This window comes from Chionomys nivalis, chromosome 17 (assembly GCF_950005125.1).
Source record: "Chionomys nivalis chromosome 17, mChiNiv1.1, whole genome shotgun sequence".
NCBI lineage: Eukaryota > Metazoa > Chordata > Mammalia > Rodentia > Cricetidae > Chionomys > Chionomys nivalis.
In genome coordinates this window covers 58,421,598-58,436,751 of record NC_080102.1, presented here as the reverse complement: position 1 = coordinate 58,436,751, position 15,154 = coordinate 58,421,598, and the positions used below count along the sequence as shown (strand labels likewise).

At 46.6% G+C, this 15,154-nt stretch overlaps 1 protein-coding gene across 2 annotated transcripts in view; it reads right to left on the bottom strand.

The window, feature by feature from the left end:
* Positions 1 to 15,154, bottom strand: part of Scn8a (sodium voltage-gated channel alpha subunit 8) — a 174,117-nt gene that overhangs the window by 29,874 nt on the left and 129,089 nt on the right. For both annotated transcript variants that reach the window (XM_057791984.1, XM_057791983.1), the window contains exons 15-20: positions 12,367 to 12,540; positions 10,179 to 10,535; positions 8,548 to 9,018; positions 7,821 to 7,938; positions 7,298 to 7,452; positions 434 to 607 (exon numbers count right to left, since the gene is read on the bottom strand). In XM_057791984.1, the coding sequence (XP_057647967.1) occupies positions 434 to 607; positions 7,298 to 7,452; positions 7,821 to 7,938; positions 8,548 to 9,018; positions 10,179 to 10,535; positions 12,367 to 12,540 (1,449 nt within the window). The remainder of the gene's footprint in view (positions 1 to 433; positions 608 to 7,297; positions 7,453 to 7,820; positions 7,939 to 8,547; positions 9,019 to 10,178; positions 10,536 to 12,366; positions 12,541 to 15,154) is intronic.

Below are 15,154 nucleotides of genomic sequence, written 5' to 3'. Positions count from 1 at the left end.
CCCCACACCCCTCCTCATCCCCACACCCCTCCTCATCCCCACACCCCTCCTCATCCCCACACCCCTCCTCATCCCCACACCCCTCCTCATCCCCACACCCCTCCTCATCCCCACACCCCTCCTCATCCCCACACCCCTCCTCATCTTTCATCTCAGCATCACATCTCATAGTAGCAGAAAGGGATATTCCACTGACTGGGAGCAGGAAACTTCTGGTGTCCAGGTTAAAGACAGAGGACTTTTTAAATCTAAACAAGGCAGGCCCAGCAGTGTGAAGAACAGGACAGCCCTCTGGGACATTGCAGGGTCTACAGAGGTCCCACTCTCAAATAAGGTTTTCCTCAAACCCATAGCTATGTGCTAATTGCTAACCTAGCCCAGGTAGTCCCAGCTCAAGCTAGAAAGGGCAAGAAATGGAAAACAGGACACCTACAGCCACGATGAGGAAGTCCAGCCAGCACCAGGCATTGGTGAAGAACTTGACGAAGCCATAGGCTGTCCATTTGAGTAGCATCTCCAGGATGAAGATGTAGGTAAAGACCTTGTCTGCATACTCCAGGATGGTGCGGATGGTCTTCCTCTGCTCAATGTAGATGTCCTCGAAGGCCTGGAAGACAGGCGACAGCTGCCTAGCCGCAGGCGTGCGCCATTGCGGCAGCTCGTCACACAGCAGCTGCCCACATCAGGTTCCCACTTTGCTTATTTACTGGTTAGTGATGCTGGGCCTGGACCCCGTGGCTACCACTGAGCTCCCAGGCTAGTGTTTTATAGACAGGTAATTCACATCCCATAGAATCCAGCTCTTTAAATGGATTTTAGGATAAACCACCACCACAGCACTTCATAACATTTTTACTATCCACTTACACATCTTCTCCCTGTCATCCTCCTCCCTACAGCCTCTTGGTTCTAGGCATACTAATCTGTCCTTCCTGGACATTTCATATACATCCTATACATGTTCTTTGTGCCTGGCTTCTTCTTTATTTGAGACAGGGTTTCTCTGTGTAGCCTTAGGTGTCCTGGAACTACCTCTTGCAGACCAGGCTGGCCTCGAACTCACAGAGATCCACCTGCTTCTGCCTCCCAAGTACTGGGATTAAAGGCGTGAGCCACCACTGCCTGGCCTGGCTGCTTCTTTTAAAAAAATTATTTTCTTTTTGATCACATGTCTATGGGTATGCGTGCATGAGTGCAGGTGCCTGTGGAGGCTAGAGATGCTGCTACTAGAGTTACAGGCAGTTGTGAACTGTCTGATGTAGGTGCTAGGAATTGAACTCAGGTCCTCTGAAAAAGCGATATGCACTCTTTTTTTTAATTAAATATTTATTTATTTATTATGTATACAATATTCTTTCTGTGTGTATGCCTGAAGGCAGAAGAGGGCACCAGACCTCATTACAGATGGTTGTGAGCCACCATGTGGTTGCTGGGAATTGAACTCAGGACCTTTGGAAGAGCAGGCAATGCTCTTAACCGCTGAGCCATCTCTCCAGCCCCCGTGGTATGCACTCTTAACAGCTGAGCCATCTCTTCAACTTCTATGTCTGGGTTCTTAACTAAGCACAAAATCTCAATCACCCCACACTATAGCACATATTCAGTCTTTATGGAGAGCATGACTCCACGGTGTGGACAGACCACATTTTGTTTACTCATCGTTAGTTGGCGGATACCTGGGCTGTTCATATTTTTAAGCCAGTATAAATAATTCTGCCTTCTGCCTGGAGTATTTGTGTTTTATGTGACAGTGTGTTTCCATTTCTTCTTCTTCTTCTTCTTCTTCTTCTTCTTCTTCTTCTTCTTCTTCTTCTTCTTCTTCTTCTTCTTCTTCTTCTTCTTCTTCTCTCTTTTCCTCTTTCTTTCTTTCTTTCTTTCTTTCTTTCTTTCTTTCTTTCTTTCTTTCTTTCTTTCTTTTCCCTGGTTTTCCTCTGTGTAGCTTTGGAGCCCATCCTGGAAATCACCATGTAGACCAGGCTGGCCTCGAGCTCAGAGATTCATCTGCCTCTGCCTCCCTAGTGCTGAGATTTGCATCACCACTGCTTGGCCATAAGATCAGGAGTAGAATTTGCTGGTAACATCTTGACATTTTTGAGGAACTGGCAACTGTTTTCCACAGTAGCAGAGCCATTTCACACTCACCAGAGGGCTGTGAGTGTTTCAGTTACTTGAAACATGACCCACAGTTTATCAGACTTGACAAGATCTTTTCTCCTTTAGTTCCTTGGTGTCACAGATATGGGGGAAGGGACACAGGGTGGGCCAGTCTTTGATGCAGAAATCCACACTGCTACTTTCTTTCCACGGAGCACATGGCGGACTATATGGCTGTGGTGTGGAGAGCTGGTGTGATGGCTAATTGTGACTGCAGAGCAGTGAAGCCCACCTCTAGCTGTGTCAGTGAGAGTAAGCAGTTCTTGGGGATGCCAAAAGGAGGCTTTAATCCACTGATGGGTTCAAAATCTGAAAGGATTACTGTGAGGTTGTAGAGCTTCCTCCTTAATTAGATAAAGCAGCTTTTTGGGAGCTTGCGGACTGTGGTAGTTTGACTGCAGTTGACCCCATAATCCCACAGGGAGTGGCACTGTTAGAAAGTGTGGCTTTGTTGGAGTGGGTGTGGCTTTGTTAGAGGAAGTGTGTCATGGGGGCAAGCTTTGATTTTCCTATGCTCAGGATACCACCCAGTGAGTCAGTTGACTTCTTGTTGCCTGCAAGACGTAGGATTCTCAGCTACAGCTACAGCACCACGTCTGCCTGCATGCCACCATGATCCTGTCATGATGATAATGGACCAAACCTCTGAAACTGTAAGTGAACCATTCTGATGAACTGTTTGCTTTATAAGAGTTGCCATGATCATGGTATCTCTTTACAGCAATACAAACCCTAACTAAGACAGAAGTTGCTACCAGGAGTTGGGTATTACTGTGCTAGGTCTACCATGTTTTTGCTTGGGCTATAAAAGCAGCAGAATGCTTTAAGCACTGTTTAACGGGCCATCCTGATAGGAGCATGGAAGACAGTGGTGCTGAGTGTGATTTGGTGAACTGTGGGGTCAAGAGGTTTCAGAGGAGAAGAATGTTAGTGTGTAGCCTAGAGACTGGTCTTGTGATATTTTGGTGAAGAAAGTAGCTGCTTTTTGCCCTTGTCCAAGAGTCTGCCTGAAGCTAAAGTGAAGAGTTTTGGATTAATTCCATTGGCAGAAGAAATTTCAAAACAACCTAGTATAGACTCTTTTGTGTGGTTCCTAATGTTCATGCTTATAAAGATTAAGATGAAAAGGAACAAGCTGGTTAAATTACAAAATATAAATTTTGAGAAAACGAGCAGTAGGAGTGGGATGGAGTAAAGCCCTGTGTTGAAGGAGATAAGCAGATTAAGAGATGGAGTATAGGGGTGGAGATCTCAGGGCAAGATCCCACCCACCTAAACTTCCAATTTGTGAAAAATAACTCAAAGCTTAGAGTCAGGTGTGGTGGGGCACACCTTTAATCCCAGCACTGGGAAGGCAGAGCCTGGCGATCTCTGAGATTGAGGAGAGCCTGGCCTACAGAACAAGTTTCAGGACAGTCAAGCTTAGGCAGGGAAGGACAGAAAGCTGGTGAAGATATAACTGAACAAGGGGGCCATGTTTTAGTACAAGTAAGCAGCAAAACTTGGCAGTTTTGGTCACATGGTTCTGGATTTAGAGTTAAGGATAGAAGAGATGGGTCTTGGAATTTGCCTCTGAGCCTAAAGAAAGCTGCTGAGATCACACCGAATGGAGGCATAGTAGAGACCACTGTGTGAAACTGAAGTTGAAGCCTGGATTGCCTTGGTGAACCCATGATGCTAGAGATGGCAGCTGTGGGACACCTGCAGGGGAGAGCTGCTAACAGGGAGCAGAGCCAGCTCAGGAGAGAAGTGTGTTACAGTCAACTAAGCTGAATGGAATTGGAGATCTGATGAGCACTTTGACATTAGACATTGAGATGTAGAGTTTGGAGTCTGCCCAGATGGTTTTGAGTCTTGTTTTGGTCCGGTATTTTCTCACTCTGCTCCCTTCCCTATGTTTTGGAATGGTAATGTGTATCCTATGCCATTATATGTTGGAAGTATATTAATCTGCTTTTAGATTTGGAATTTAAAGAAGATTACAGTTCAGAGATTGCATGAATCTCAGAAGAGACTTTGAACCCCAGTCAAATATTTTCTTTATAAGAGTTTCTGTGGTCTTAGTGTCTCTTCACAGCAACAGAATAACTAAGACAGGGATGTTATTTGGTCCCGACCCCTCTCCCTGCCTCCTGACCACCATGGGGCGAACCATGTCCCCTTCACATGTTCCTGTTGCCATGGTTAATTCTGCCTCCACAGTCTCAGAAACAAAGAGCCAAATGGTCACCAACTAACCCTGAAGAAGATCCAGAGTGGACTTTGCTGTCAAGTGTTGCCACAGTGACATGAAGAGTCCCTAACGCAGGAGGAAACGCCTGGAGTGAGGGAAGCACTGTGCATGAGAAAAGTCCCCTGGGATGCAACAAGAAGCACCTGCTTTGGACAGCTCCAAAAGGAGAATCAGGCCCTCTAGACCCATCTTCTGAGAAGGAGGGCTAGAAATGTAGCTCATCGGTAGTGTGCCTAACTCACATGTACAGGGTTCTGGTATGGGTTCTCTACACAAGGGGAAAAGGAGGCACACAAACAACAGGTGTGCCACCGCATTTCATGAATGGGCAGGAAAGACGGAAGTCATGGAACCCGAGATCCTTTTTTTTTTTTTTTTTTTGGTTTTTCGAGACAGGGTTTCTCTGTGGTTTTGGAGCCTGTCCTGGAACTAGCTCTTGTAGACCAGGCTGGTCTCAAACTCACAGAGATCCACCTGCCTCTGCCTCCCAAATGCTGGGATTAAAGGCGTGTGCCACCACCGCCCGGCTCTTCTCATGGTCTTGACACAAATGAATTCTCAGTGAAAAACAGGAACAGCTTCCCCTTAAGGCAGAGCACTCGTTTAGGAATCTATTCTGTAAGGCAAGACCATGAGTGGTCTCCTGTCACTGGTGGCCTCCCTCTGAGGTTCAGTGTAGCTTGGATGCTGTAGCTATGGTTTCCTTTCAGTCTGTCTGTCTTTCTTCTTTCCTCCCTATCCCTCTCTCCTTTTTCTTTCTTTGAGACGGAGTCTCTGCAGGTGGCCATGTCAGAGGGGCTGTAGCCCGCAATGGGGCTGATGGAACACAGCCCAGCAGACAGCAAAGCTATGATGGGATCCTGCAGAGGCAAAGCCCAGGATTGTTCCCAGGATGTCCCTTGCTTCTGCTGTGCTTCCTTCTGCTTGCTGCTGCCTCGTTCCTGTTGTATTTGGATGAGGTTACTCTGTGAAAGGATCCTACTGTACCTAGTACAGTGTGATTGTTTTTTGAGAAAACCCCACTCCTCACTGAGCAATTTACTTGCAGATGATTTTGTTTATAAAAGAAATGAGATTAGTTACATCAATGATGTAACTGAACTTTCTGAGTTAGCCTAAAAGATATCGGTGGCTAAGACAATTAGTGAAAATGATTAGGGAAATGGTTTGGGTTATTCTGTCAATTGTTCCAAAAAGAGAGAAGAAGAAGGAGAAGGAGAAGGAGAAGGAGAAGGAGAAGGAGAAGGAGAAGGAGAAGGAGAAGGAGAAGGAGAAGGAGAAGGAGAAGAAGAAGAAGAAGAAGAAGAAGAAGAAGAAGAAGAAGAAGAAGAAGAAGAAGAAGAAGAAGCAGCAGCAGAAGCAGAAGCAAAATAGGCTAAAAGTTACCTTCTCCTTTGTTAGATGTGAGATTTGCATAAGATGGGAAATAAGAACAAGGAAGTTTCATGCATAAAAGCCAGAAATTCTCCCTGAGGGAGAACAGGCTGATGATCAAAGACAGCAATTACGTCCCCACACCCAAGCTTAGGTCTGAGTTCCTTGGTCATGCAGCTTACAGAATTAATTGCAGGTTTTGGTATGCAGCTTGAAAAAACAAAATCGTGAAAGGAAATTAAATGACCCTACTGTGTGTAAAGAAAAATAGCTGTTTAAGTGACTACTTGTCTAGACTTTCTGTAGAGAAGAAGCAGGCTAGGGACCTGCTGCACTGCAACTGCCTGCCTACGGGCACAAAGGAACTGGCTGGGATGGACTTGGCTCGCTTAAGGCTTTGTTAATCAATCAGAAAACAATCATTGCTTTGGGGTGAAGATGTTATAGTGGGAAAATTAATACAAAGAAAAAATGTTTAACTACTGATGGGCGTCTAAGAAAAACATGTGATTATAATGTGATTTCTTCCTGTGTAAAGATTTTAATTTGTTTTTGGAAAATATGTAACTTGTGGCTGTAAGGTAATCTTTCTTGTGTAGAAATTTTTGTCTTAGGAGAAATGAAAGGGATAAGAGAAAAATAAGAAATATAGAAGGAGAGCAACAGGGAAAAAGGAGGAGGGAATCAGGGTAGACGAATGGAACAAGCAGCAGCAGAGAGAAAATTAGAACAATCGTGCAGTTCTGCCCACACCACCCCTTTCCAGTGTCCGGGACCCGCTGAGAGCTCATTCTCTTGGCAGGTCTCTCTGTGAAGCCCCGAGGAGGCTGGAAGTCACTCGGTAGACCAGGCTTGCCCTGAAGTCATGGAGATTCGCTTGTCTCTGTTTCCTGGGTGCTGGGTTAAAGGCGTGGGCTACCAGGCACGCATCTGTTAATGGCACAGGGTCTCGCATGGAGCCAATGTGCACTCTCTTGTCCTCTGTGAAGGGTAAACATTGCTAATGGCAGAGAGTAAAGAGAGTACACTATTCTGTGCGGAGAATGACGCAGACCATCCCCATTCTCCCAGTGTAGTCTGGCAGAGGCCATGCTATTCTCACCCAGGAACCTCCAAAGCACCCCAGGAAGCACAGTGTGAGTCTCTGTGTGACAGGTGACCCAGGGCAGGTGGGACAGCCTGGCTCCCATCTGGCAGGCCTGCCATCTTTTGGGCCTCAGGCTTTAACCCTAAAGCCTCCTTAATAGACTTTTCTTAGGATGGCTCAGCACTGAAGAGCACTGGCTGCTTGCTCTTCCATAGGTCCTGAGTTCAATTCCTAGCAATCACATGGTGGCTCACAACCATCTATAGTGGGATCTGATGCCCTCTTCTGGCATAAAGGTGTACATGCAGATAGAGTACTTATACATAAATAAATCTTAAAAATAAAAAAGACTCCAGGACCCCAGCCAATGGGCAGAACCACGCCAACCCTCTTTCTGCTATCTTTGTGCCCTTCCCCCATTAGTCCCTAGTCAGTCCCCTGAATCTCACCAGGGCACCACTGCTGAGCAAGATCATGAAGATGATGAAGGTCTCAAACCAATTGTGCTCTACAATGAGGAAGCAGGTCTTCCGAAGGATCCACCAGGACTTGCCTAGCCCTTCCTCAATGTTGACCTGGCAGCACTTGAACCGCTGGACACAACCTGGCGCCAATGGAAGAGTCAGGTCAAACGGGATGCTTGTGCCGCCTGTCCCTTTCCAGCCTCCAGCACACAGCAGTGGGACAGCAGCTAAGGCTATCTCCAAAGTGATAGGGCCAGAGCCCTGCGAGGGTGTCAGGAGGAGGCACACTGCAGCGAAGACAGTTCTAGTGGCAGCCCGGGGGCTGGTGTCAAGAGAAGACAGGCAAGACAAACTAGACACTAGGAACTTGTGTGTCAGAACTGAGTAAGGGAAACAATACAAAATTCCCGAACAAAATGGTGGCCAGCTCGCGCACCCACAACCCCTGCACTGAGGTAACTGAATGACCTGCAGGCTTCATGCCAGCCCTTTCCCGCCCCCTTTTCACCCTCTGTGAAGCAGGCGTCCGGATCCAAGTATTCCTCAGGCTGCTCCACAGGGACTTCTTCCACCTCGGGCTTGATATCGATGGTGCTTCCCTCAGAGGAGCTGGTGTCATCCAGTTTCTAGTCACAAAAGAAGAGCACGGTCAAGAAGCTGCACAGGGGCACAAACCCACCTCTGCTGGGGTCACGGACACATGCCTCTGACCTACGTCACCTCTGCGGGGTCACGGACACATGCCCCTGACCTGCGCCACCTCTGTGGGGTCACGGACACATGCCCCTGACCTGCGCCACCTCTGCGGGGTCACGGACACATGCCCCTGACCTGCGCCACCTCTGCTGGGGTCACGGACACATGTCCCTGACCTGCGCCACCTCTGCGGGGTCACGGACACATGCTCCTGACCTGCGCCACCTCTGCTGGGGTCACGGGCAGACAGGCACTAGTCACAGGGCCGTCTGTGGGTCTCTGGGCTACAGGTCAAGTGGACAAAGAGGAGAGACAAACTAAAAGGGTTTACTCTGGCCTCAGACCCAGGGACTCCAGAAGTCATGCAACGAACTCAGGCTTAGCCCAGAGGCCGTGGCTCTGGGGGCTGCGCTCGCTCCCAAAGTAAAGTGCATATTGCAGAATCTCTCCATTAGGCCCAAGGCTGAGCCAGTCTTTGGAGCTGATGCCCTTGTAGTCCTCACACACAATAGGGGTGGTGTTCTCAGTTGGGACCTTACATCTTTGCTGCCTTCAGGGTCTGACTCGCTGCTAACGTCCTCGGTGTTGAGGTTCTCAAAGTCAGACTCGCCCACAGCAATGGGCACCCGGACGGTCAAGTTTGGGTTGTTGATGAAGGACATATGGTCCTCGTCGATGATGTACTTCTCCACGCTGCTGCCGATGCCGCTGGTTGTACCGTTGCCATTCTTCTGGAAGTCGCCATTCCGGTGGATGTCCACACCAGTGTGGTTGGCGATGCAATTGGCCTTCTTTTCGTACAGTTCATCTAGAGGTTTTACCTCGTCCGCCTCCCGCTGCTTAAAGTGTGCCTGCATGAAGGCGTGCACCTTTACTTTGGTCCAAGCCACCCCCTTCTTGATTCGGATGACAGAGATCTGCAGATTGTTCATCTCCCCGTCGTCATCTGTGGCTGCTAGGTTGTCTGCACTGAAGGAGCTCAGAAGCAAGGCCAGAAATAGGTTCAGCACCTACAACGGGGCAGCAGGAAAAGGAGTAATGGTGGGATTAGAAGTTATCTACTCAGGGCTACAGCAGAAGCCAACAACGCCACATTGAGCAGAGTTTCTGTTGTATTCTGTTTGGCTCCTATCATAGCTCATTTTGTTTATTGATTTGTGCTGTGGATGAATGCTCTCCTAGTATGCTGTGTCCAGCTCCTCCACATGGTATTTTAAATGTTTACATCACCAGACAAGGATTTCTTTTGGTTTTAATATAAGGAGTTTTTGCACCTCCCTCAGCTCTTTTATGCTTTTATATTTGTGCACACACGCACCAAACACATTATGCCATTTTGGCCTTTAAATGAATAAACCCGTAATGATTATGACGCAGGTAGCTTTTAGGTCACACTTCCAGCAACACCGAATAAACTACAGAAATGCAGAGATGGAGTCCAGAGAAACTGTGACGAAAGCTGCAGGTCTAGGAATCAGTAAAAAAACAAATTCCCAGAGACAGGCGCTAGAGGACCAGGATTTAGGGGGCAGGGTTGGTAGAGAATGTCATGGATCACAGAAACACTGTAATGACTTTATTATGGGAGAGCCAGGGCTGCTGCCAAGGAATGTGCCCGCTGCAGACCAGCTTCTTGCGGCAGAGAAGGGAAAAGAGCCGCACTGTCTGAGCATATGGGGACTGGGTGAGCTGCTTTGCCAGCTGCAGTGGGCTGTGCAGTCATCCAGTGAACATGGGGCAATGTCTGTGGACATATTTTTGTCATTGAAATTGGGAGATGCTCCTGGCATGGGTAGAGGCTGGGGATGGTGGAGGCTGGGACAGTGCAACAGGCCCACAGCAGAGTATGTGGCCTGAGGTTTCAACAGTGCCAAAGGAAACACGTGCTGATGTTTCTAGAAAAAGGACAAACAGATAAGATAAAAAATCCTCAAGTCTATCAGCTATGTGACCTTGGAGGAAGGTGTGGGGGTCTCTTGACCTTACTCTGTTTTCCCTTTTCAGTCATGATTACGTTTGTGCCATGACTCAGTGGGCACTCCAGTAATAGTCATTTCTTCATTTGTACGTTAAAGCAGACCTGGCCAAGAAAGAGTTCAACAGAGGAGGAAGATGGTAAAGAAGCCAAGCAGCCCGAGGTGAGCAACAACAGGTCCAAACTGGTACTAACCACCAAGTTGCCGATGACCATGACCATCATAAAGACAATGAGGCACATGGCCTGGCCGGCCACCTCCATGCAATCCCACATGGTCTCGATCCACTCCCCGCACAGCACGCGAAAGACGATGAGGAAGGAGTGGAAGAAGTCATTCATGTGCCAGCGTGGCAGTTCGCAGTCCTGGTTGATCTTGCACACGCACTCCTTGTAGCTCTTCCCAAAGAGCTGCATCCCCACCACAGCGAAGATGAACACAATGATGGCTAGCACCAAGGTCAGGTTGCCCAGGGCACCAACGGAGTTCCCAATGATCTTGATCAACATGTTCAGGGTGGGCCAGGACTTGGCCAATTTGAAGACTCGGAGCTAAGGAGAAAACAAACAAACAAAAATGAAATGGTAAACCACTGTCTCACAACATTGCTGAAATAAAACGTGAAATTAAGAAGGTTGGCTTAAATTTGTCACCCTTAGGAAATTCTCAGAACTTTCTAATCATGTCTCAGATCAAAAGAGATTAAATTGAGGTATGGATAAAAGAAAGTTGGATAAATTTCAGAAATTAAATGAAAAGTTTAAAGCTAGGACCCAAGGACCTGCCTCTGGGTCTTTATGTTGTTCTGAGTCAGAGTCCTTTCTGAATTCTCAGAGCGAGAAACCAACAAGAAGTATATAATCTGTAGGGGACTGTAAGGACAGTAAAATAGTACCTCTGTTACCCTAAAAAGCAAGCATTAGAAAATTCTAAGGATTCCTTCAGCTTGCCAACAGCTGGCCAATGGCTGATACAAGAATGTGAGACATTCAGAATAACTGGTGGAAAAATGACAACTCCCAAGTAGTGGTAGAGCAAACATGGCCAACATCTGTGGAAGGGGCAGCCACTGTCACTAATTCAGAAAACGTAAGTTTTGGTGTCTATCTATCATACGTGTTTATGCTCTGTAATAATTACAAGGTCCTGGCAAACAGACTAAGAATTACGATGCATGAAGCCATGGTGTGTTGGCCAAGGGAATAATAATAATAATAATATCAGCATTAGATGTCACTTGTTACAATACATAGACATTTTGGCAGATGTCAATAGCAGTAATTTGTGCCAACTGGAAATGTGGGCCTTCTCTGAAGGCTTGAGATTCACCCGTGTGCCATTCTGGACCACTCGTATTGTTTCCTGCTTGGCTTCTAATTTATTCAAAATATTAGTCTTCAGGTTTTTCTATCACTCCATCCTTTCTCTTGTAATTGAGATAAGGTTTGGTTTTTAAGTCTACTATAGGGCACTGGAGAGATAGCTTAGGGGTTGAGAGATTGTTTTCCCCGAGGAACCAAGTTCAATTCCCAGCACCCATGTGGTGGCTCACAACCACCTGTAGCTCCAGTCCAAAGGGATCTAGTGCCCTCTTCTGGTCTCTTCAGGCACTGCATGTGGTGCACAAACATGCAGGTAAAATACCCACATGCATAAAGTAAAAATAAACAAATCTCAAACAAACAAACTATGGGCTGGATCCTGCCAGCCGTTTCAGCGAGGTACCACGGGTGCAGTCTCCATCCTATGAGCTCTACTCCAGCACAGAGGGGCAAAAGTGAGCCAAGTAAGAAACTGCAAGGCCACTCATCTTCTCCAGGTGTCACTCACACCTTGTCTGCAGCTGTTCTGCAGATCTCATTAACTTCTTCAGAATCACTTAGCAATTTAAACATTTCCTTATACAAATATGTTCATAAAAATGACATTAATCACTAATAGCAATGGAAAATTAAGTTCAACCACTAATTTCAGTATAATTTAATAAAACACTATTTTCTTTTCAATTTCTGGAAGGTGTTACCATACAGAAGAAATGAAAAAAAAAATCTTTGAACACATAAATTCTCTCTACTTTGGGGAGACACAGAGAAACAGTGCAGTAGCCAACCAAATGATCTCAGAAGGCCCCAGGACTCCCTTCCCTGCTGAACTAACCATTATTTCCTTAGGAACCCCTAAAACTTAATTTCTTTAGCTTTTTGATTCCAAAACCTATTTTCCACACCATACTGTAGTTAGCAGAAAAGTTTTCAGGAATGTAGTGGTCGGCTGCACTGGGGCAGAGCACGTGTTAGGGATGACCTGTGCTAGCTAGAGTGCTTTCTAGTAGTTAGCTGTATGGCAGGAAACATGCAGAGGAACTGGAGGAATCTGGAATACCAATCGGAAGGAGCGCAGCACTGACAGCCCCTCCACATCCGCGAGACCCAGCTCCATCAAACTGAGGGACACAATAAATCCGTCAAAGATGTTCCAGCCTTCTTGGAAATAGTAGTAGGGATCCATGGCTATGAGCTTCAGGAACATCTCTGCCGTGAAGATCCCAGTGAACACCTGGAGGAAGGAGCACAAAAACAGCAAACCTTCATCATCTCTTCCAATACGACACACCCAAGTCTCAAAAGCCAGCCTTGGCCTCTACGCTGCTGGACATCAACACCTGCGTAGGCCATGAACACCCCACAATGACACAGGAAAGTCTCCTTTTTGTTTGAATGAATGATGTTTTCAGTCCCACTGTTTCCATCTCGGCCTCCAGAAACACTCAGTTCATACTGTGTAGCATGTGGTTAAGAAATAACCTAAGCAGTATGAAGAGGGTACAAGGCCGCCCCTTTTTAAAGACTAGCAGGCATTTTGTGCTTTAATTTTCTGGGGGAGTAATTACAATTAGCAGTGATGCATCTCCATTTCAAAGTAGCTAGAGAGGACTCTGAAAGTCGTTACAAAGAAAGATAAATGTTAGAGGTGGCAAACCTGTAAACTGGCCTGACCTGAGCACTGGCCAATGTGCACATGGACTGAAATGACAGCTGTGACTGCAAACACACACAGCTAGTTAGCAATAAAAGAGAGTAACATGGGGCTGGAGAGATGGCTCAGCGGTTAAGAGCACTGGCTGCTCTTCCAAAGGTCCTGAGTTCAATTCCCAGCAACCATATGGTGGCTCACAACCATCTGTAATGAGATCTGGTGTCCTCTTCTGGAATAAATCCTTTTTTTTTTTTTTTTTAAAAAAAAAAAGAAAGTAACTAACACTTGTAAAAAAAAAAACCTTTTAGTGTTTAGGTTCATAATATACCCTATCATTTTTTATTTGCTATTGTAACTTACCAAACCTAGTCATAGGCTGCAGTTTAAGTCATTAAAGCAATCGGATGTTGTCCAAAGTGTATAGAACCAGAAAGAGTCCATAGTCTCCCTACTCATAACTCACCATTTTACATTTTCTCTTTCTGAGTTTTTAACGCACATGTGTTACAATACCTAATTTTAATGCACATGCATGTGTTTGTTACAATACCTAATTTTAATGTACATGTGTTACAAAACCTAATTTTAATGTACATGTGTTACAATACCTAATTTTCGCAACTGTTGTGACTCTGTTCTGCGGCTGCACCATCTTCCCGGTTCATTTGATTGCTTGCTCCTGTTCTACTGGATGGAACATTCCCCAGGGAGTTTCCTCGCTGTTGGAGACTTTGGTGCCTCCTTCTCACCTTTTCAGTATGACATCCGATTCATTTGCAGCATATTGTATGCAAGAACTACACCTTTCTCTCCAGGTTCCTGTGCCCAAGGGAACACTATATTTCCTGGGACTGTCCCTACCCCACAGGCCTTAGGAAAGTAACCTGCTGGAAGAATGTCAAATTATGGGACAGAGGCCTATAACAAGAATAATACCTTAGGACGGACTGCCCACATATGTGACTCTTACTATCACATTTTTCCAGAGAACTTTTTAAGCAACAATAGGCTTGACACCATAGTAATCCACAGGAAGGGGCCTGGAGTCAGCTGTTGAGGTAAAGCAGGGCAGCAGGGACCTCTGCGGAGGGCTTCCCAGGACCAGAAGTCAGAAGGAATGAGACAACCATTAGATGAACAGCACTGGCTATCAGTCAGGGAGCGGCTTCCTTCCACTAAGGAGGACCAGTCCCGTGAGGGCTACAAGAGGTAGGCTGAGAACTGCCTGGATGGCTACGTGCTACGCTACACTGGCACCGAGGTCCAACAGTGAAGCGGGGCTGGCAGAGTCAGAACTTAGGTAGGGTGACGAGAGCATCTTGGTGAGGAGGACACATGAAGAGGAGAGCTCTCTGCAGCAAAGGCCAGTGTGGGAAGAACAGGGCCCTCAAAGAGATGTGGCCCAAGCTGAGAGAACAGGAGGCAAGGATGTGATCGGAGCCAGGTAGAAGTGAGCACATGGGAGTGTTACGAATAGTCAGTCCAGGCAGGATGAAGAAAGCTTCCATTCTAAAGACAACCTGTGCAGGGGTAAGAAGTATGTCCAGAAAGCCTCGCATGGTTCTTCAAGAGTCAAGTAGGGCATACAAAATAAAGGTGTGTGTGGTGCCCTGTGCAAGTGGCCAGAGTCTTGGAAGCATGAAGGACTTTCATATGGAGACAGTGGTCCGGATACTAAAGGGGTGAAGGTACCACCTGTGTGTGCTGAGGGCACCCAGCAGAGGCTACTGGAACTAAACCTGGGTGTCTACATCCTGGCAGGCAACAATGGCTTTGAGATTACATAAGTCTATGGCGGGGACTGGTAAGCGGATTCTCAGAGTCAGGAGTTTCGAAGGTAAGAAGCAAGGAACAGAAAGAATGCTATGGTGTTGGACTAGTCTGGAAATGACAGAGCCCTCTGTGGTTGTCGCTGTGTAGAATGAGTTTGTTCTAAATGGCTTGGCTTCTACCGAGCAGGTTGCTTGTTGCTCTAATAAGCACACTCAGTGGCCAGTCTTGGCTTCACAACACTATAGTCACTGAAACAATCAGGGCTTCTTAAGAATGTCCTATTCTATCCTGGAACAGAAAAAAATGCAAAATTAACCTGGATTATTTTGGGGAGTACCAGAAAGCATGGAAGAAACTAGAATATATCAAAAGGACACAGAAACCACATTGAAGGGCTTCCTAATAGCCAATCAGGGATGGG